The sequence below is a fragment of the Heterocephalus glaber genome, unplaced genomic scaffold (assembly GCF_053883595.1).
Source record: "Heterocephalus glaber isolate CG9 unplaced genomic scaffold, H.glaber_assembly_v1.0 deba00000676, whole genome shotgun sequence".
Classification (NCBI taxonomy): Eukaryota; Metazoa; Chordata; class Mammalia; order Rodentia; family Bathyergidae; genus Heterocephalus; species Heterocephalus glaber.
Window position 1 is genome coordinate 17,556,551 of NW_028258156.1, and position 21,581 is coordinate 17,578,131.

The following is a 21,581-nucleotide window of genomic DNA, read 5'->3' on the forward strand; positions in this document are numbered from 1 at the left end:
CCTGTAGTGGAAATAAAAAAGTCAGAGAGAGAGAGAGAGAGAAGATTAACAGGTTTCTTACTCGGGACCTTGCGCTTGTGAAGCAGGTGGCGGAACCACTGAGCTAAATCCCTGGCCCAACAGGTTTGTTTATATAAATTTTTTTTTGAGTTTTAACATACATTTCTTGGTTTACAACAAGTCTTGAAGCAATGTAAGGAGCTGTTCCAGTCATGCTTTTACTTTACAAGTGCGGAAACAAAAGCCTAGGGGCCCAAAATGACTTTCCAAAGTCACAGCATTAATTGGAAACAAAGCTGCACCACATATAACCTATGTTCCTGTTGCCCTGTGCTATGTTTTCTCTTCAGTCATAAATTGAGTGCTGTAAGGAATTAATGTGCTTGGTTTCTTAAAGATGAATGAGGTTTAAGTGAGCAATTCACAAACTTTCCTCAAAAAGGAATGAAATCTAAGTGACCACAATCCAGTCTTAGCTGATTGTTCTTTCTATTCTTTCAGGCTTCGTTTAGTTGATTCTGTGGGGGGTTTTGTCAAGCATTTTGCTAATGTCAGTGATTTTTCCATTATTTCCAGTTATCTTTACATTGTTCCTTCACACATTTCCTAAAACTTTCCTGTTCTGCCACACACTTTTTGTTTTAAAATTTTTGCCTTTTTAACTTCATGGAACAGAAACATTTATATTCATTTTCCTTACATTTAAAAATACTTGTCACAATCCTTAAGCTCACTGACATTTTACAGCTTATTTCTCGTGGCCTAACTGGGAGTTGATTTAAATTTCTTCTTTCTCAGGCTGTGTTTTTGAGCTCCTTCCCAGCCGTGTACTCAGAACTGTTAAAACTCTTTGATGTCCGGGAAGTGGCCAACTTGGTACAGGACACTCTGGGCAGCCTGCCGACCATCATGCATGTGGACGATTCCCTACAGGCCATTAAGCTTCAGTGCATCGGCAAAACTGTGGAAAGCCAGCTCTATACCAACCCAGGTAGGGTGACAAGTACTTTCAATAAAATACTGGTGTCTCCAGAAAGGTATTACTTACATCTGGTAGCCAGTGGTCAGCAAAGCAATGGAAAACAAAAAGCTGAAAAGGACTTTCTGAAGAGCATTGATGGAAAATATACTTATAGTCAAATATAAAAGGATAGCTATTAAAATGTAATTTCTAGAAAGAGTGAGCCAGGTACAGTGATGCTCATCTGTAGTCCCAGCTGCTTGGAAAGTTGCAGCTGAAGGATCCATGGAGTCCAGGGATTTGAGACCAGCCTGAGGCCCTGTCATAACAACAAAAAAAAAGAAGAATGGAGGGAGAGGAATGAAAGCTAATGATTAAATTATTTATTCTAATCATAGCTAGTAGTAGTGTGGGACATGCCTTTTTTTTCTTATCTAGATTTCTTTTTTTTAAATATTCAATAAAAATTTAGCATTTTCCTTCAGATATTTTTAGATACCTGATAAGATACTTGTTTGTTTCTTGATTTTCAGTTTTTGATTGATTTGTGTTCTAAAAGTATATGAAAGATTTATATGCTCATTTTTTATTTTATCCCAAGATCAAGTAATTAATTAGTAAATTGGTTTTGTCATTCTATCTGTTATCCAGTGCTTCTTGATTTCTTCTATTTTTTTCCAGGAAAAATCATAAAGTACCCAGCTTATGTTAACATTTACTTAAAAAGTTCCATCATGGGCCAGGGATTTAGCTCAGTGGTTCTGCCATCTGCCTCACAAGCTCAAGGTCCTGAGTTTGATCCCTGGTACCAAAAAAAAAAAGTTCATCAGCCTCACCAAATGAAAACATTTTTACATAGATTCTGCTAAGAATTACTTTCCTATGTGGAAGTATATATATATATGTGTGTGTGTGTGTATAATATTTTGGATTTATATTCACACTTATGTAGGATTTCAAACCTACTAACAAATGTTTTAAAACATTATTGTATCATAAAACATTTTAAACTACACAGAAATAGAGCATGAATAAATCATTAACACATTTTAACATTATCATTTATTTGACCCATTATTAAGAAATTCATGTATACTCTCACTTCCTTCATGGAAATTTCCAGAATATCAGAGATTCCAGTTCCTATACTCTATGCCTTTAATACATAATTATAAAAATAGTTTTTATGATTTTTCATTATTCTAAGTTCTTTCCCCTTTTTTTGTATTATATTCTTTGGATCACTTTTTTAATTAATAATTATACTTCTACATTTTTCCATGCCACTAGATATAGTACTAGTTCATTCTTTTTTGTTATTGATTAACATTCTACTGAATTGATGCATCATGGTTAATTTAATTTTTCTCCCGTTGATGGACTTTTGGCATGTTTTCAGTATCTTTTGTGCTGAAATCAATAATGTTTCAATCAATATAAAAGAATGCTCAACCTTCTGATTTCTCCCTATTTAAAAAAATTTTTTGACCCTAGAGAAAAGATATTTCTTGTAGTGGTTTTCAAATTCTGATTCTCCCCATCTCAAGACTCTTAAATCAGCAGCATAGCAAAGTCTCTTTTGCCATAACAGAAGTTATAGGTTCTGGAAAATTAGAATGTGGACCTATTGGGGTACCAGTATTTCCTACCATGCTTGAGTAGAAGAAACAGATTCAAAAACAGCATGGAGCTCCATATAAGAAGGTGAAAATCACTCAGAAATCTAAAACTAAACACACGTACACTAAAGTACTACAATTATGTGAGTGTACACATCCTGACCACTTAGAGGACACAGGAAACTTTCCTGATAAAAATGATAAATCTGATTTACAATATCTATTATACATTTTGATTCTTATTTACACTTTCAGATTCTCAAAAGGTCTGAAGGGGAAGAGGAAGTGGGAGTAGGGGAAAGAAAAGAAGGGAAAGGAAAAAATATGAGAAAAGGAAAAAATGGAAACAAAGTCTTTGTAAATAGAGAGGGGTGGAGGGGTGGAATGCTGAAAAAATAAGAACCAAGATACATCATGGAAAGCTGCAAATTCCCGTTGAGGAATGTCATCATATTGTATACCTAAAATGTACCAATAAACTTAATGAAAAAAAATGATAAATCTGAAATGGGCTAAGGTAAGGCAGGAGTAAGCCAATGGATATATATTCAGCTAAAGACAAAGCACTTAGCCACACCTGGTGGTGTAGCCTGTAATCCCAGCTACTCTGAAGACTGACTCAGGGGGACTACATGTTTAAGGCCAGCCTGGTCAATGTAGCAAGACCCTGTCTCAAAATTTTTAAAGATTAATAAAATAATAAATGGCATGAGACTGTAGCTCAATCCTCAGTTGGCTCTAATCTCTAGTATTTTGAAAGGAAGAAAAGACAATGCAGGAGTACCTTGTTTCACGAACTTGATTCTTTCCATGTCTCTGTTCACAAACCAAGTTGGCTGACAGCCGTATCAAATTCAGTGGATAGATTCAGTGCTGACCTTATGGGGAAATTTGATGCAGTTCACAACCAGAATCGTGAAGAGAATTGAGTTTGTGAACCAAGGTGCCACTTGACCTTCCCTTAATACTGGTTGGATCTCTCCAGACAGGGAATGGGAAATACAATTGCTATTCTTAATTTACTTCTCAGCTTCTTTCTGATCAACAAAGAAGACTGGTTAATGATATAGAAGAAAGAAGGATCTGAAAAAGTGACCTTTTTTCCAGGAGGTTCATATTGGCCAGAGAGAGGATTAAAGAGTACAGTTGGGTCACATTTTAACAAAATAAATTTCAGTACATTTTGGAAAAAAATGGACTCAGAAGTACAAGCCCCCAAGGATCTAGGAAATTCTAAAAGTTAACTTTGTCCTAGAATCCTGTAGTAAGCATGGCCTTCCAGAGAAACAACTCAGAGAATGTGTGCCTATGTAGAGTGATTTATTATAAGCAGTTGGCTCACATGATTCCAGAAACTGAGAGACCCCAAAGTCTGGGGTCAATAAGCTGGAGACCCGTAAGAGGTAATAATATGGTTCCAGTGCAAGATCAAACGTCTGAGAAGCAGAAGACCCTAAGGTGTAGATCCTGGCCCGGGTCTAGGCCCAAGGGCAGGACCCCAGTGTCTTCAAGACAGTTAGACAGATTGAATTCCCCCTTCCTCAGCCTTTTGTTCCCTTCCGGCTTTCAACAGATGAGATGAGACTCACCCACAATGAGGCGAACACTCTGCTTTATCACTTCCAGTGTTACTCCCATCCAGAAACACCCTCCCATTCATGCCCAGAAATGTGTATAACCAAATATCTGGGCCTCTCATGCCTCATTCATGTTGGCACACTAAATTAACCATCACAGTTCCCGAGGAAGAAGAGCAGAAGAGGTATGCAAAGGAACCAGCGGGCTGCAAAATACTCCCAGTTGAGTTTAGAGTAGAAACGAACACAAAGAGAAGACAGAAAAAAGGACCTATGCTAATGTTAGCAGCAGAGAAGCGAGTGAAATAAGGTCACAGCAGTGTAGGCCAGGATGAGCTGAGGGTCACTGAGCAGAACAAGCGGGACAACTGATGCATCCTGTCCACCCCCCACCCCGAGTCTAGGGCATCTGACCCAGTCTGAAAGACATAGCTAAAATATGGGACCTAAGGAGTTTGTATTCAGTGTCTAAATCGTTTGACATCCAGGCAAACTTATTTAAGACATTAAAAATTGGCAGCTCCTATTTCCTTTTCTCCCCTCAACTTCATTCTTGTTTCTCAAAGACCAAGAATAGAAGGGTCTAAATAATTTTGGAGAGGACAGCCTTGGCAATGACCAAAAGAGCAGATCTGATGCATAGAGGTTGGGGAGGAAGGAGGCTGGGAACAGAGAGAGGTAGAGAGGCATCAGGGACAGAGTCTCCTAGACTCTGTAAGGTGACATTCTGCTAGAGCTGAGGGTTTAACATTCATTTTGTTTGTCTTCATTGCTTGACACCTGATGATTTGTTTAGCGGAGCTTTGGAACCATCACTGAACTATTTTCTTGTGAAGAAAAAGATGTATATATATTTCTATTTGAGCATTACTGAGCAGTTTGTCACACAAAACCGAGTGCAGATAATAGAAGTAAGCATAGAGTCCTAAATGCACTTACCTTGTACCAATAATGGGAAGCATGCTGAGGCTACTTACTTTTGCCAGAAACTAAAAAAACCAAATATTTGAAGGTAGGAATTTTATCCAAAAGTAATCGAATGCAATTTTGGGGGGGCGGGGGGCAGAAACTCCCCAGTCGCCATTTGCAGTTTTGTGCATCTGATAAGAAATGTGCAATAGAAAACAATAAAAAGGAGAGAGAGGAAGGTAGAATATTAGACAGTTTTTAAAGCATATTGTAGGAACTACTACCCCTTTCTTTAGGCCACAGTATAAGAAAGGATGTTTGATTAGGTTTATCTGTTAATTTGACAACCTAAAGAATAGAACTTTGATACTGTTGATGAGTGCCTAGTATTTTCTGTTTCTTAGAACTCTAGTTTAAGTGTAGTTTAGTGTTGACTTTTATCACAGTGCCAGTGATGAAATTTTCTACACCCTTGAAAATGCCATTTATTTAAAACTCTCCTAGCCACAGCTTGCAGAGTAGAGGATGAGCCTTATAAAGGCGAGTAGAGTCATACAAATAAAGAGTTCTCTTTTGTTAGAAGCAGAACCAGTAACGTAAGACCATTGGAAAAAATGTGGAGACTTTAGTTGTTTTTTTAAATGGAGACTCCTTATTGGTTACCTACTATTAAAATAATATTCTGAAACATTACCTGGAACCTCTAGAAACCCTTTGACCTAGCATGGTGCCATTAGCCTGTAATGACCCAAAAGGCATCAGCCTTCTGGGGAGCTGGGGCACCAGACCACAAATTTGAGCTCAGCCTAGGCCATTTAGCAACTTAGCAAGACCTTGTCTCTACATAAAAATTTTTTAAAAGCTCTGAGTATATACCTCAGAGTGAAGGCCCTGGATTCAGTCCCCAATGCCCCGCCCCCCCAAAAAAGAGAGATCCAGAGCCAGAAAGAAAACACTTAGTTCCAGAGCATCCCTGTCTGCCTCCATCAGTGTTTGGTCTGTTTCCCCAGTCCCCCAGCCCGTTCGCCTGTGCTCCCTTTGGTTCCTTCTCCAGGCTTCACCGGGATGAAGACCTTTCCCGGCGTCTTCCATGTCACCGAACTCTGAGGCCTCCTGCTGGAAGGTTAAAAGTTTTTGTAGTCTTTCAGGCTTCATTCTTGGGTTTTGTTAAAGATTCACCCACATAATAATTCTGGAATTTTTTCTCCACTAGTAGTTACTAAACCCAGGGCCTTCACAGTGAGTTACATCCCCAGCCTTTTTATTTTGACACAGGGTCTCACCAAGTCACTGAGTTGTCCGGGCTGGGCTCAGACTTGGGGTCCTCCTGCCTCAGGCTCCCAGGATGCTGGGTTACAGGCAAATGCTGGTATACCCAGTTTGTGTGTGTTTTTTTAAAGATATATATTAGCTAAACTGTGTTTAAGTGCAGGTTTAAATGAGCCACTTGAAAAGGAGTTTCTTTGAAAAATAGTTTCCACATCTTTGCCTAGATAGGCTAGAGATAAAATTAAGAGTTTTAGGTAGCACCTCTCTGTGAACGTAGACCATAAGTTGAAAAATATGTGTCACCAAAATCATAACTGCCCCTAGGTTTTTTGTTCTTGTTGTTTTGGTATTGGAGATCGAACTCGGGACCTGGAGCTTGCAAGGCAGGCGGTGGCACCACTGAGCTAGATCCCTGGCCCCTAGCCCTAGGTTTTAATTGTGGTTTTGAAAATAAATGTAAGGTCACATTTGTTGGGCTACTAAGATTCAGTTTCCTCTTTGTTCTCTGACCATGCATCTGACCTTTTCGCTCCTTATGGGCAGTAGCCAGTGCCTTGCAGCAGGGAGGGTGAAACTGGATCTTTTCACTTCTTGCATGTCGCTCGTCCACATTTGCACAGGTTTCAAGGGGGTGGGTAGCAGGGGCAGGATGTGTGCCACGATGAGGACCATAGCTGTGTTCTCTCGATGGGGCGAGCACAGCAGATGGAGGCGTTGGACACTGGGCTGCCACCATGCGCCTCAGGCTTTCCCTCCAGCGAAGCTGTGTAAATGAGCAGAGATGCTAGGCTTGGTCTCGGTTACTCTCCTATCAAGTAGAACTCATGTGAAGCTCATGGATTCACTCAGCAGCTGATTACTGTGGGCACACCCCTTCTGTTAAGGCTTCTATCTGTGTGCCCCCTAAAAGCCTCCTGCGCTCAAGGCAGGGCTTTTGGAAGGTGATTGGATTATGGGGCTTATAGCTAAATGTGCTGTTAGGAGCTGGGTCCTGGGCAGGAGAGGCAGGTCACTGAGGGTGTGGTTTGGAAGGGTTCATCTCCCGCCCCAGCTCCTCCCTTCACTTTTTCCTTCCCCATCACCATGACATGAACAGCTTTCTTCCTCCATGGCCCTGAGCCATGCCATCCTGCCTTGGAGCCAGCTAACTACGGACTGAAATGTGAGCTAAAATAAACCTCTTCTCCCTTAAGTTTGGGGTGTTAGGTATTTGGTCTCAACAGCAAGGAAAGTGACTAACATACCCTCTCCACAATGTTATGTGAGAAATATATTTCATGGGAAATGGTAAAGCAAATTAAATAGATACAGTCCCTGTCTGTCTGCTTATATTTATCACAAGAACAAGTAATTGTGGAATTGTAACCGTTAATCGTGATTGTCAACTTCACTGAATGAAGACATGCCCAGCAAACTAGTCGAGCCCAGTTCTGGATGAGTCTGGGTGGGTCAGGCATGACTTTGTGTACTATACCTTGTCCTTGGCCCCTTCCTCTGTAGCACTGTTCCCAGCTGCCATGAAGGGATCATAGAGTATGACCCTTCTGCCATGTCAGAGCCAGCCTGCCATGGACAGATATCCCTGAAACTGTGAGCCAAACTGGACCTTTTCTCCTTTAAATTGTAGATGTTGAGCACTGTGTCCCAGTAACAAAAAGCTGACCAATACAGGGAGGATGAGGTATGACAGCAGTTGTGGTGGGAAAGTTTATGGGGGTACAGTACAGCAGATCTCCGGGAGTCTCGAGCAGCAAGATTAGTGGTCCATTTGCTGGCACAGCTCTCAAACTTGTATTTCTAAGCTGGTCTTGTCCCTGAGCTCTAAACTTAAATACCCAGCTGCCCTCTCAACATCTCCACGAGGACCTCTCACAGGCTCCTTGAGCTCCCTCAGCATATCTGAGATGGAAGGCTCAGCATTCTTGTAAGTTTGCTTCTCTCTGGCTTTGTGGGTGGTAGCACTATCCTCTAGAAACCTCAGAGTCATTCTTTTTTTTTTTTTTCCCATTAACTTTATTGGTACATTTTAGGTATAAAATACAGTTACATTCATCATTGGAATCTTGTACCATTACATGAGAATCATGGTTCTTATTTTTTTTCCCCTTCCCCTCCCTTCACCCCCTCCACCCTTCCCTATTTGCAAAGACCTTGTTTCCATTTTTTTTCTCTTCTCATATTTTTTCCTTTCCCTTTTTTCCCTTCCCCTACCCTCCCAATTCCCCTACTCTTTTAGACCTTTTCTCCTGTTACACAATATCAGTTATACATTTTTCAAATTACAATATTAAGATCTAGGAGACATTACCACAGATTTTACAGAATTTAAAAGGATATAGAAAGCATATTACAAAAATCTTTTTTGAAATAAATTTGACAACTTCTAAGAAGTAACTTAGAAGACAAATTAATGAAACTAACTCTGGAGGAAATATAAAATTTGAATAGCACCTATTAAAGAAAGTACATTCCTAGCTTGAAAACCTACCTATATGACAACAGCAGGCTCATAAACATTTTAACTGATAAATTATATCAAATGTTTAAAGCAGAAAAAAGAATACTTCTCTCCTCGTTTTAGGAACTCAACATTGTGCTAATCCTAAAACTGGATAAAGATAATAGAAGAAAAAAGTATGAACATAGATAGAAATTTGTTTAACAAAACAAACTCTTAGAAGTCAGATCTGGCAGTATGTAGAAAGTGGTTTTCTTATAGGGATGGCAGTGTTGGTTCAGCATTGGAAGATCCACCCCCAAAAGTCATCATTTTAAAAGAGGAAAGGAGAAAGCCATATGATCCTGTCACTAGTTGGAGAAAGAGTACTGGACTAAATTCTACAGCTTTTCATGGTAAAAGCTATCAGGAGACTAGAAGTAGAACAGAACCTTCTCAACAGATCAAAGACATGTACTCCATCCTTCCAACAAAAACTCCTTCTATGAATGGAGAGGATACAATGCTTTCTCCCTAAAGTGGGGAACAAGGGCATATATGCCTGTTTTTCATTTGTCCATTAGACTTTGAAACATAGGTCTAAACCAAAATAGTCTGGCAATAAAATGACACAACTAGGATAGGATTGGCATGGCAGAAGCAAAATCTTTATATGTAGATGAAATGATCATCTACAGAGAAAATACTAAGAAAGCTCTAGGAGCCCCTAGAACTTGTACTTGAATTTAGCAGGATTAGAAAACACAAGGTATATATAAAACTTCAGGTCTGTGTATACTTGCTATAAATGAAGAACTAGATATTGAAATTTAACAGTTATGTAGAGGAGTACAAAGGACTGAGAAAAGCCAAAAACAAAAAGAAAAACAGTGTTGGAAGATGTTTAGTACCTAATTTTAGGACTTCTAAAGCTACAGTAATCAAGGCAGTGTTGGTGTAAGGAAAGACATATAGATCACTGGAATAAAACAGAGAATCTAGAAATAGAACCACACGTATATGGTCCACTGAGTTTTGAAAGATTATTTAACATTAGCATTTTATAGAATATAAACTCGATTCAAGAGCCGAGGAAGAGACAGTATCTTCAGCAAATGGCACTAGAACACCTGGTATCCATATATAAAAAATTAACCTCAACCCTTTTTTTCCATACATGAAAATAACTTGAAGGGATCTATAAACCTAAATAAGAAAGCCTAAAAGTATAAAACTTTAAGAAGAAATTATAAGGGAAAATATTTATGAATTCAGGGTAGGCAAGAACAACCTAGGATACAAAAAACATGATGTATAAAAAAAAATGATAAATGAGATTCCATCAAAATTTAGAACTTTAAATGACATCATTAAAATGAAAAGTAGTCCTTAAACAGACCATATTTACAATGCATATAACTTATGAGCAGAATATATAAAGAATTCTTAGAGCTCATTAATAGACAACCCAATTAAAATGTAGACATAAGAAGATGATAAATAGCCAGTATAGCACAAGGAATCGTGTGCAATTCCAGAATCAGAAAAATACTAATCAGTACAATAACAAGATTGAATTATACACTCATTAGGGAGATGAAGTCAAAAGTTTTAAAAGCCTTGTCATGACTTTTTCTTTTTGTTGGATTCTCCCCCTTTGTGTTTAATTTGTCACGCCCAATGGATTCATTCTGCTGGGTTTCCTGGGGTTGTGATCCTCATTGTCTTTTCCTAGGGTATTGTCTAAAATTTTTTGGAGTGCCAGTTTGGTACTCATGAAGTTCCTAAGGTGCTCTTTGTCATGAGAGTATCTTATTTCTCCATCAATTTTGAAAGATAGTTTTGCAGGGTACATCAATCTGAGTTGGAAGCTGTTTTCCTTTAGGGCTTGAAATACATCACTCCAAGCTCTTCTTGGCTTGAGGGTTTGCATTGAGAAGTCTGCTGTGATTCTGATGGGCTTTTCTTTGTATGTGATTTGTTTCTTTTCTCTCACTGCTTGTAGAATTTTATTCTTCTGTTGGATTTCTGGAATCCTAACTATTATATGCCTATGTGTAGATTTTTTTTGATAAGGTTAGCTGGAGTCCTATATGCCTCACTTATCTTTATGTCAAGTTCTTTTCCCCTCCTTGGGAAGTTTTCTCCCATCACTTCTGTGAAGTTTTTTTATGTCATCTGCACTCTCTCCTCTTTCTTCACTGACTCCAATCAGTCTAATGTTATTCTTCTTTGTATCGTCTAGCAGCTGCTGGATTGATTTCTCATGTTCCCTTATAATTTTAAAGCAATTTTTCTTTTCCTGGTCACTAATTGTGATCTTATTTTCTATATCTGAAATTCTATCCTCACATTGGTTCATTCTGCTGTGCAGACTTTCGATGGAGTTTTTAATCTCTTGGAACTCTGTTTGTATCTGTTTTATGGATTCCATTTGTTTCCTATGTTGGGATTCCATCATATTCCTCAGATCCTCTATTTTTTTATCTGTGTCCTCTCTAGATTTATTAATCATGTCTTGCACCATGAGCAAAATCTTTGCTGTTATCTGAGTAATTATTTCTGATTTCATTTTTCCCAGATCCTCTTTTGTTGCCAGTTCAGAGAGTCCAGGTAGTTGAGTATCAGAGTGTTCCATCTTGTTTCCTTTTGGGTTTGCTGTAGGTGATCTGGAAGTCTGTTTTTGAGGCTTGTTTATGTGTCTTCTCATTTCCACGGTGTGGGGGGGTGCTTCTGGTGCCCACACAGCTCACTTTCTTTTCCCTAGGAGCTTGGGATGGCAGTGGGGGAGCTTCCTTCCGGGTGCTGGGACTGGCTCAGCTTCTCTGCCCTAGGAGCTTGGGATGGAGGCGGGGAGCTTCCTTCCAGGTGCTGGGACCAGCTGAGCTTCTCTGCCCTAGGAGCCTGGGATGGAGGTGGGGAGCTTCCTTCTGGGTGCTGGGACCGGCTGAGCTTCACTGCCCTAGGATCCTGGGATGGAGGCGAGGAGCTTCCTTCCGGGTGCTGGGACCAGCTGAGCTTCTCTGCCCTAGGAGCCTGGGGTTCCTCAGAGTCATTCTTAAAGTATCCTTCTCCCTTTTGCATTTCCTCTCCACCCATCACGTGGGCTCCTGTGTGCCTCATGACACCTCCCACACCTGGCCCCTTCCCCACCCACTGCCACGTCTCCAGCCACAGTGCCAGGCCGAACTGTCTCACTCCTTTCTGTGCTCCTGTCCCATTGCTCCTCTCTCCTGTCCATGTGCTGCCGACTTGACCTTTAGAAACAGGAGACAGTGCTGCTCCTCTCTCTTCACTCACATCCCACCTGTTCTGTCCTGTTTGGGGCTTATGTTTCAGAACTGAACGTGGCCCTGCCCACCTGTCCTGTCCCTTCACTGCTTTCCTCTTGTCTGAAATCCATGTTCTCCAGCTCCTCCAGACCCTGGTTGATCTCCGTGTGCCCTTCAGGGCTCAGTTTAGCTCTCCTTTTTCTTAAGAAATCTCCTACCCCCCACCCACCTACCCCATTACCATTTTCATAACTTAATATGTTTCAGTGTTTTGTTGGGGGTTTTTTGTTGTTGGTTTGTTTTGTTTTGTTTTGGTGAGGCAAGGTCTCATTCTGTAGCTCAGGCTTCCCTGGAACTTGCAATCAGTCACCCTGCCTCAATCTCTTGAGTGCTGGGATGACAGGGGTACGGCCAACCTTGTTTTGTTTCTTAGATCACCCAACACAACTCTAAATAAATAATTACTGTCCTCCTTCCCAGACTCCAGAATTCAGGGCTTTGTTCACCTTGCTCCCAGTATGTCTCACTTCTGCAACAATGCCTGGTACACAGTGGGTGCCTGACACATATCTTCTGGATTGATACTGTATACTAGGGGTCAGTATATAGCAGCAGAAGCTACAAGAAATTCCATGTAGCAAAGAAAGAAAATCTTACTGGAAAAGTAACTTCTGAGCTAAGGATTAGCTTGAGTATGAAAACAGCAGTAGGGTAGGGCTAGGTGTCCCGGGCCAGTAGAGGGCGTAAGTGACAAAAGGAAGCCGCGCAGGCAGCACCCATTTTGCATTCACAGTGGGACTCAAGCCCAGGGAAGATGATGTATAAACCACACACAGGGATCGTCCTCAGCCCTGCACTGTTGCCCTTTGTGAGGCGGCACTGTCTTCCTCAGCACTCTCCACTCTGAGAGGTGCTGTCGGTAGCCCCAGGTTTTGTGGCTGTCTGTGACTTGGTGGGTTCATTCCTGGTGGCATTGATCTGATCTCAGGCGTGCTCAGCTCTGGCACAACTCTGCTCCATGCAGAGCTGTGATAGTGAGTGCTCCTGTCTCTGCAGTCTCCCCTCTGTCACTGTGTGCAGCCACTGGCTGGTGTCCTGCAGGTGCCCAGCCCAGGCCTGGGCTCGCCTTGTACAGAAGGTGACTGGCAGTTCTTTATGCCACTGTGGGACAAAGAGAACTCATTCCCCTAAGAACAGGTGCTGACCTCAAGGATCCTTCTCTAAAGCTCTGGATAGAGAAGGCAAAGATATACTCATCCTGAACTTAAGCTAAAGGAGGAAACCCCCATCATTTCTTAGCCTCCCCTCTTCCTTCCTGGGCCCAGGTCCAGGGGGAATTACTATGAGGAGCTGACTTAATCCACTGCAGTGTTACAGGCAAAACCAAAAGGAAACGAGACCTGCTCCTTTATACGAGGTGACGTGCAGTACCGTGCCTTCAGCTGAGATGCAGTGTGAGGGTGTAGTGACCCTTTCAAAGGCAGAATCTGCATGACAGCTTCTATTGTTGAATGTACCCAAAGTTAGTGTATATTCAATTGTGGGAGAATTTGCTTTTGCTTTGTCTTTTAGTTTTTGGAAGGATCCTATTTGGTTGGTCCACATGTTATCTTTTAAAGGTACAAATTAGCATTTCCACCGGTCAGCTTGTTTGGCATTTACCCACTGATTCTGTCATTTACCCTTGCTGACATTGCCCTACTAATGGAGAAAAAGCAAATCTGTAGTTTAGATAGTCACATTTCTTTTTAATATATATATATGACAAATTACATATGATTTGTCTACCTTACTGTTTTGCAGTAGATATTTTATTAACAGTTGGTTCTAAATTGAATTTTAAAAAATCAAATCCCACTAGCTGCAGGAACATATCAGATAAGCTTTATCTTCCATTCTAATTAAACAGCACCAGACAGTGATTCCTGGCTCTTCAGCTTTCAGTTTCTTTCCCTGGTTCTTTTTGTCAAGTAATTGCTTTGTAAATAAGTAACAGTAACGTTCCCAGTGAGGCTTACTTTTAAACGGGAGGCCTGTGATGAATTATTTTACAAGTTTGGATTTTACTGGTATTCGTTTTCTTAAACTACAAAATGCCTATGCCTTACACCTCTACATTTTTCAAGTAAATCTGAGGCCAGATCTTGTGTTGGTAGCCCAGTGGCAGACATCAGACTCTAGACCTAACTCCAAAAAAGAATTCAAAAAAGATATTAAGAGAAATTTAACAGATACTGGTTAAGACATGTACCCAGTTGTGGCTACTTTGGATTCCTTATGATTTTTATTTGGATACAGAATCACGTGTTTTTTAAATCATAAATGTAGAGAAAAGCTGTAAAGGAAGAAAGAATAATCACCATTTATATAGCAATCATTATGTTCTAAGCAGGGTCAGTTCATGTGATATTCAGACAATCCTAGGGGATACTGTTGTTCTCCCCATTCTACAGATGGCAAGATTGAAGCACACGGAAGCCAAGTGAGTTGCCCAAGATCACAGAAGTAGGATTTGAGAGTGCTGGAATCCAAATCTGAGCATTCTGATTCTAGGTTCCATAAATAGAAGGCATCGTAGGGATCTTGAATGGAGTCAGTCTTATACTTCAATTCTAATTTTATATTTGGATGGATTTCTAGTTATTGCTCACCTTTCTTGATAGTCTTCACTTTTTGTGCCTATTTAAGAAACTCCAAAATTACTAGGATTTTCTGCTGTTTTTCTGTAGGAGTTTTATGCTTTTAGCTTTTGCAGTTAGGTGTGTGATCCATCCCAAGTTAATTTTTGTACTGGTATGAGGTAAAGGTAGAAGTACATTTTTTTTTTTTTGGAAGTACATTTTTAAAAAATGGGTATCCAGTTGTTCCAGCACCATTTGTTGAAAAACATCATTTCGCCATTGACTTGCCTGGCGTTTCTTAAAGGAAAAAGTTATTCAATGACACTGTCATATATTTTGTTGACTTTCTTCCTATGTAGTTCATATATGCTGTTATAAACTACATTACTCTCAATTTTAGTTTGACTGTTGTGATAATATAGAAATGTAATTGATATTTGTATATTGACTTTTTATTTTGAGACACTGCTAAACTAACTTACTAGTTCTAGTAACTCTTTAGACTCCATAGAATTTTCTTTGTTGATAACCATGTCTTTGATTAAAGACAATTTTACTACTTACTTTTTATCTATAAGCATTTTATTTTTTTCTTGTATTTTCTTTCCTTTTTTTTTTTTGCTATCGGGGGTTGAACTCAGGACCTTGTGCTTGCCAGTCAGGCCTGGCACCCCAGCCCCTGTATTTTCTACTTCTTAAAAAATACCTTCTTTTTTTTTTAAATACTTTCTTATAATGATCGGAATCATACATACATTGTTGAAACAAACTGGTAAATTTGGGTATCGTTGCCTTGTTTTTAATCTTAGGGAGAAATCATTCAGTCTTTAAATGTGGTGGCTAAAGGTAGGCATTTCATTAATTCCTTTTATCAGTGTGAAAAAACTTTTAATCCTAGCTCCTTGATAATTTTTGTCATGATTGGTTGCTGAATTTTGTCACTTTTTTTTTCTATATCTGGTGCTTATATGGTAAATTGTCATTGATTGGTTGACTTCCAACCAACTTTCCATTCCCAGAATATATCTTATTAGATTTGTTTTGGTAAAATTTTATGAGACTCTTTACATTTATAAGATTCTTTACATCTTTCATGAAGAATATCGTCTGTAGTTTTCTTGTCTTGTAATATCTTTAGCTGATTTTGGCATCAAACTGATACTGGCCTTCTAATGCGTTGTACTTTCTTTTCTGTTTTCTGGGAAATTTTCTTCTAAAAATGCTTGATAGGATTCACCTGTAAAACCACCTGGGCTTGGAATCTTCCATATGGGAAGGCTTTTTAACTAGATTTACAGTGACCCTTGGTTTACAGTGACTCGATTGGTTCCTGAGGTCTAGTTGTAACTCAAGTTGGTTGTGAGTACAGCTGAGATCTGGATGTTTACCTGGGTTCACACTATAGATAATAAGAGACAGAATTAGGTCTATTAACCTAATTAGTCCAAGTTGTTCGTATTTTAGGCCGGTCGTAACTTGAGGGCCCCACTGTACTTTTTTCAGCAAGTGTAAAGTTATCTTGGCAGTTTGAATTCAACTGAAGCATCTATTAGTAGGCAGCTTCACTCAAGTTACTGAAAATCTGAACCTCATTTGTCTTCTCAAATAAACTGGAACCTACCTAGATTTGTTGTTTTTAAGACCTAAGATTGTAATATATGTGAGATATGTGTGGGTGTGTTTCTAGCTAGTCTTTTAGTTTTCACTTGTAAAGATGAACAGACGATGGAAGACCACCAAATACTAGTGACTCAAACGTGAAAGGCAGAGTGAAGAAACAGAAAATAATAAGGTGAAAGAAAAAGATAATTACCCAAAATACTCCCAAGTTATCTCTGATGTCCCCAGAGAGAGAAGATAATGCATCCATGAAACAAGAATGGGAAGCTATGAAAAGATAACAGTATGAGAAATAAACAGGAATGTCTGCATAATGGAAATGCAAAGCCTATGCTTATTAACTTATTGAGAATTTAAAGATGGCAGTAGAGCATTTACCGAAATATGATACCTTTCTGAGTCCAGAGATGGGTGTGACTACACAGGTTACACACCCAGCACGCTGGGCCTGAGAGTAAGAAAGCTCTTGGAAATGAAATACAGTGGAACCTCACGTTATGACTGGCTTGACATACGAACAACTTGGGTTAATTTGGTTAATGGACCTAATTCTGCCTCTTGTTATCTATAGCATGTAGCCAAGTAAACATCTGGATCTCAGCTGTATTGACTTACAACCAACTTGAGTTACAAACAGCTCTCAGAAACTGAGTTTGTAAGTCAAGGGTCCACTGTATATGGTAGCAAAAATAGGAAAATTAAATAGAAGAGTTGGAAGATAAAGTAAGTCATCCAGAAAATTGTACAAAAGGACAGGAAAATATTCAAGAAAAATAAAAAGTAATTTAAGAGATTCACATGTAAGTGTATTTGCCGTCTCAAACAGAGGACTGAAAAATAGAGGGAAGGAAATATCAGTAATTAAAGACAAGTTCCCAGACTGAAGGACATGAGCTTATAGATTGGAAGGACCACACACAGCATTTAGTATGAAATGTTGCTATAAATAAAGATAATTTCTCAACAGCTTCAGAGACAGAAAAACAAAGCAAGAATCTGGTCACATACAGAGGGTTGGAAATCTGAATGAGAGCAAAACCACAGTGTTCACTTAACCAGAAATTGTGATGTAACTGTTTTGAGAGGCAGGAGAGAAGGGAGGAGTCCTCATCTATAACAGTAAGAAGGTAGTAGATGGTCTGTCTTAGTGTGAACCAGGAAATATCAAGAGAAACATTTGATTTAGAAATTTGGAGATAAAACAAACACTTGGAAACAACAGCAACCATAAAATCTATTTCAAAAAAAAAAAAAAAAAAAAAGCCAGAGGCTTCTGGAATGCAGGAATATGACTTCAGGAAAGGACCTACTGTCTTTTAAATTATAAACCATGTAGAACTAGTGCTCTTATAACTACATTGTTAACAAATTAACAATTAAAACGAAGTTAAAAAGTAGATAAGAATTCACGAGGGTTTGCGTGGGACTCCAACAGCTGTGACACTAATGATTCTTCTCTCTCCAGATTCCCGGTACATTCTCCTGCCTGTCGTGTTACATCACCTCCACATTCACTTGCAAGAACAGAAGGACTTGATCATGTGTGCGCGTATCCTTAGCAACGTATTTTGTCTCATCAAGAAAAACAGCTCAGTAAGTAAATACGGGTCATAGTATGTAGTTCTCATCAAATGGCTTCTGGAAATACAATTTTAAACATCTTCAGAGAAACCACCCTCGAGGAATCATCTGAGACACTGTTGTTTGCAGCTAGGCTGGACTTTCTGCTTTTTCTCGGAAGGCATCTTTTAACCTCATGGGACTGCTGTAACCCTGAATAACCTGGGTTTCCTAAAGTTATATTTCAAGAAAGAACTGAATACCAAGTGAGGAAAATGAGAAACCTCAAAGCCTCCCACATGTGTGTTCAATCTTGATATAGAGGCTCTGTGGCAGGAATAAATCACTGCTTGTAAAGTGAAGTTGCTGGGGCCCTTTCTGGGACGGGCTGCACAATTATGCCTGAACTTGGCCATGTCCCCTGGGCCTCGTCCCATGGAGATTGTGGAAGTGCAGGACAGCCCCCGGAAATGAAGGGAATCTTATAGTATAACGGGTTGCTCAGTCCCATCTGCAATGTCTAAATTGTTGTGGCTTTGGGGAGTCCCTTCAGTGTGCATGACTCTTGGTACAGTGCATGAGGAAAACGACGCACTTGCTAGTAAATGGGACAACTCACAGTACATACCCATGTTCATGGCTCAGGGGTCTCATGTGAAATCCACGCAGGCAGGATGTCATGTTCCAATTCTTGTCAGTCTGTAGCTGTTAATTAAACGTTCTGCTCATTGGGAGCAGAGTTTGGCAGCAAGAGCTGAGATTCCCGTTTCTATGCTTCTCTGGTACCTCTGTGTTATGGTTTCCCTGTTTTTGCCCCTATTCTGACTGGCTTCTGAAGAGCTGGAATGGGACCCCAGGTGGTGGAGTGAGAGCCCAGGGCAGTGCAAATCGAGTTGCCATTTGGGAGAAAAAGGCTGGAAGCCCTGCATCTAATTGTCATAAGAGAGACCTCTGCAAAAAGGACAGTTCAGTTTGACCCACCCTGTGACCAGGCCTCAGAGATAATCTGGAACTGGGTATAGCAGTGTTGACAGGAAGAAGCCTATTGTATACCTAAAATGTACCAATAAAATAAAATTTAAAAAGTAAAATTCCCTCCCTCTATTACAACAACAGATACTTGAGCCAGCCTGTTTGGAATGTGTTTCCAAATTATAATTGCTGCAGGTAAAAAGTAAGCTAGAGGAAGGGGAAATAAAAAGAATTAAGATGTGTTACAGTATACATGTACCAGTTTCCCATGGATGAATGTAACCATTACATACTGCAAACATGAAGTAATAAAAAGAAAGGTAAGGGCAAAAAAAAAGTGAGCTAGACCGTTCACTACATAAAACCAAAACCAAGTATCAGAGGTAAGGGAGGTGAGTTCCTTGTATTTCTCCATGTCTATTTCAATTTTGAAGCTGTAGTCAGATTTTTGGATTTAGCAGATTAGGGATTCAGAGCAAAAATCATTTCACTGCAGGGAGAACTTTTGTGGTTTTCTTGTAAGTGTAAGAAAAGTTTATCATAAAATTATAGTCAGAAGGTTCTTTTGAACTCACAATTTCTAAAAGTATTGTTTGCAAAGAGCGATCTTCTTGGTAGGGAGTATTTCTACAGAGTTTTATGTGCTGCAGAAGTAATAACCCAGATTCTGTTGGTACAGTCGGTGCAGAGCAATTTGAGTTTCCTTGTCACGTTCCTTGGATGGTATTAACCGTGCTCCAAGAAAGCAGTCCCCCCACAGCCACAGACCCTAGCAGGAGCTAAGGTTGTAGTCTAGACCGGTGGCTGTTTCCTAATATTTATATGCAGGATTATTAAAAAAATCATTTTATAGGAATAGTCTTTCACACATAAACCAGTTTTTGGAAGTGACGTGTGTGACTCCGGTGCTGACAAAAGTAAATGGAAGCACAATTGAGAAACAAGGAATTACAGAGTTTAAGGACCAGGAGAAAGCTTCAGGAAGGAGTCAGGCCGAGAGGTGAACACACTGACCCAAGGTCACATGCCCCGTGAGGGGCACAGCTGGCGTTCTGAATTAGTCGGCCTTGCTTTCCATGGCATCCCCCTACCTTTCTTTATCTCAGGCGTCCTTGGCAGAGCCAGGCAGAGTGCTCTGGGGCAAGCTGGCAACTCCCCTGAACCTTTGTTCTCCATAGTAGTCAGCCACTTAGGTGACATCCAGGGTCTCAGAGTCTTCAGATCTGTATTTGGAAATGGACTTTTCCCCCTTTGCCATTAAAGAGAGATTAAAGTACATATTAAACCAGATTTTTTTTTTATAGCACAACCTTTATTGGTCCATTTTAGACACTCATCATAGGGAATTTGTACCTGTAATCAGAATTTCTTGCATACATTATTTTTCTTCTCTTAAGGAAAAATCTGTGTTGGAGGAAATAGATGTGATAGTGGCCAGCCTGCTGGACATCCTACTGAGGACCATCCTGGAGATCACCAGCCGACCTCAGCCCTCCAGCTCTGCCATGCGGCTGCAGTTCCAGGACGTCACTGTAAGATCCTAAAGCACGCTCTCGTTTCTTAAAGCTTCAGGGGCTTTTGGGGCCAGCTGCTGTGAGAATCTGGAAAATCAGGCCTTGGGACATGATCTGCGGGCACTTCAAATAGAAGTGAGGTAATCTTCGATTGCAGAGAAAACTAGGAGAGGAAGCCTGTTTGTTCAGAGACCTTGGAATCGGTAGCTTTTAATTTCAGAAAGCCGAGTTTGACATTAGTTCTTACTTTGTCCAATTTGATCAGTGACTTTCTGTCTCTAGTCAACTTGGTAACATTCCATTCTCTTTTTACCTGTCAGGTTGCCCGAAGAACCAAGAATAGTGAAATAAAGTTCTGATAGGAGCCCTGAGTTCTAATTCTAGTCAGGATCTTCACTCTTCTGGGCTTCCGTGTCCTCAGCTATGAAATGAGAAGTTTTCAGTTGGTAAATTCTAAGGGACCTTCAAGCCCCACTACCTTAGAAGTTCAGAATAACATGATTCATGTAAAATATTAAGAAATAATATTGCTGATAGTTTTATATATGCACCTATATATTTACATATTTGTATACACCTGCATTTTACTTATTTTTGTACTGCGAGAAATCAATCCCAGGACCTTGTGCATGCTAGGAAAGCCTTCTACCACTAAGCTACATCCCCAGGCTCTTACACACACATTTCTGTTTAAAACTCATATTCAGTTGACCCAAAAACACTTTTATGCCTTTATTAAGAATATTCTTCCAAGGGCCGGGGATTTAGCTCCGTGGTTTCGTCACCTGCTGTGCAAGCGCAAGGACCGGAGTTCGATCCCCGGTACCAAAATAAAAAAGAATATTCTTTCAAGTAAGCAATATCCTTTGCAGAAATGACAGTAGATGCTGAAGTTTTCTTGTATAAATAATTTACAAAAGTGTTAACTTTTTGCCATCAGTTTTACCAAAAGTGTTCCATGGGACTGCTATTTTAAGGATGTTTTTCTAGGCCCTGATGAAAATAATTTCTATTTTTATGTAAAAAATAAGTTTGTGGTGAATTTCCTGCAGAGGTTGGCTGTTCCATGATTTCTACCTGGTAATGCATTTAATCTGTTTGTAGTGCTGAGATTTACCTGAAGGAACAGAATGTTGGTTTGGAGAAGTAAAGTTAAACTCTTTAATAAACTCCTTAAAAAGTGCAAAAAAAGCTTCCTGTATAACAGCTACACAGTCTCATTTAAAGAACAGTAAATTACTACTTCTCGT

The 21,581-nt window shown here is 39.9% G+C and overlaps 1 protein-coding gene across 6 annotated transcripts in view; it reads left to right on the forward strand.

Moving 5' to 3' along the window:
• Window positions 1–21,581, forward strand: part of Dock4 (dedicator of cytokinesis 4) — a 445,644-nt gene that overhangs the window by 321,145 nt on the left and 102,918 nt on the right. For all 6 annotated transcript variants that reach the window (XM_087206716.1, XM_004839630.4, XM_004839627.4 and 3 more), the window contains exons 23-25: window positions 799–991; window positions 17,751–17,878; window positions 20,215–20,349. In XM_087206716.1, coding sequence (XP_087062842.1) covers window positions 799–991; window positions 17,751–17,878; window positions 20,215–20,349 — 456 coding nt within the window. The remainder of the gene's footprint in view (window positions 1–798; window positions 992–17,750; window positions 17,879–20,214; window positions 20,350–21,581) is intronic.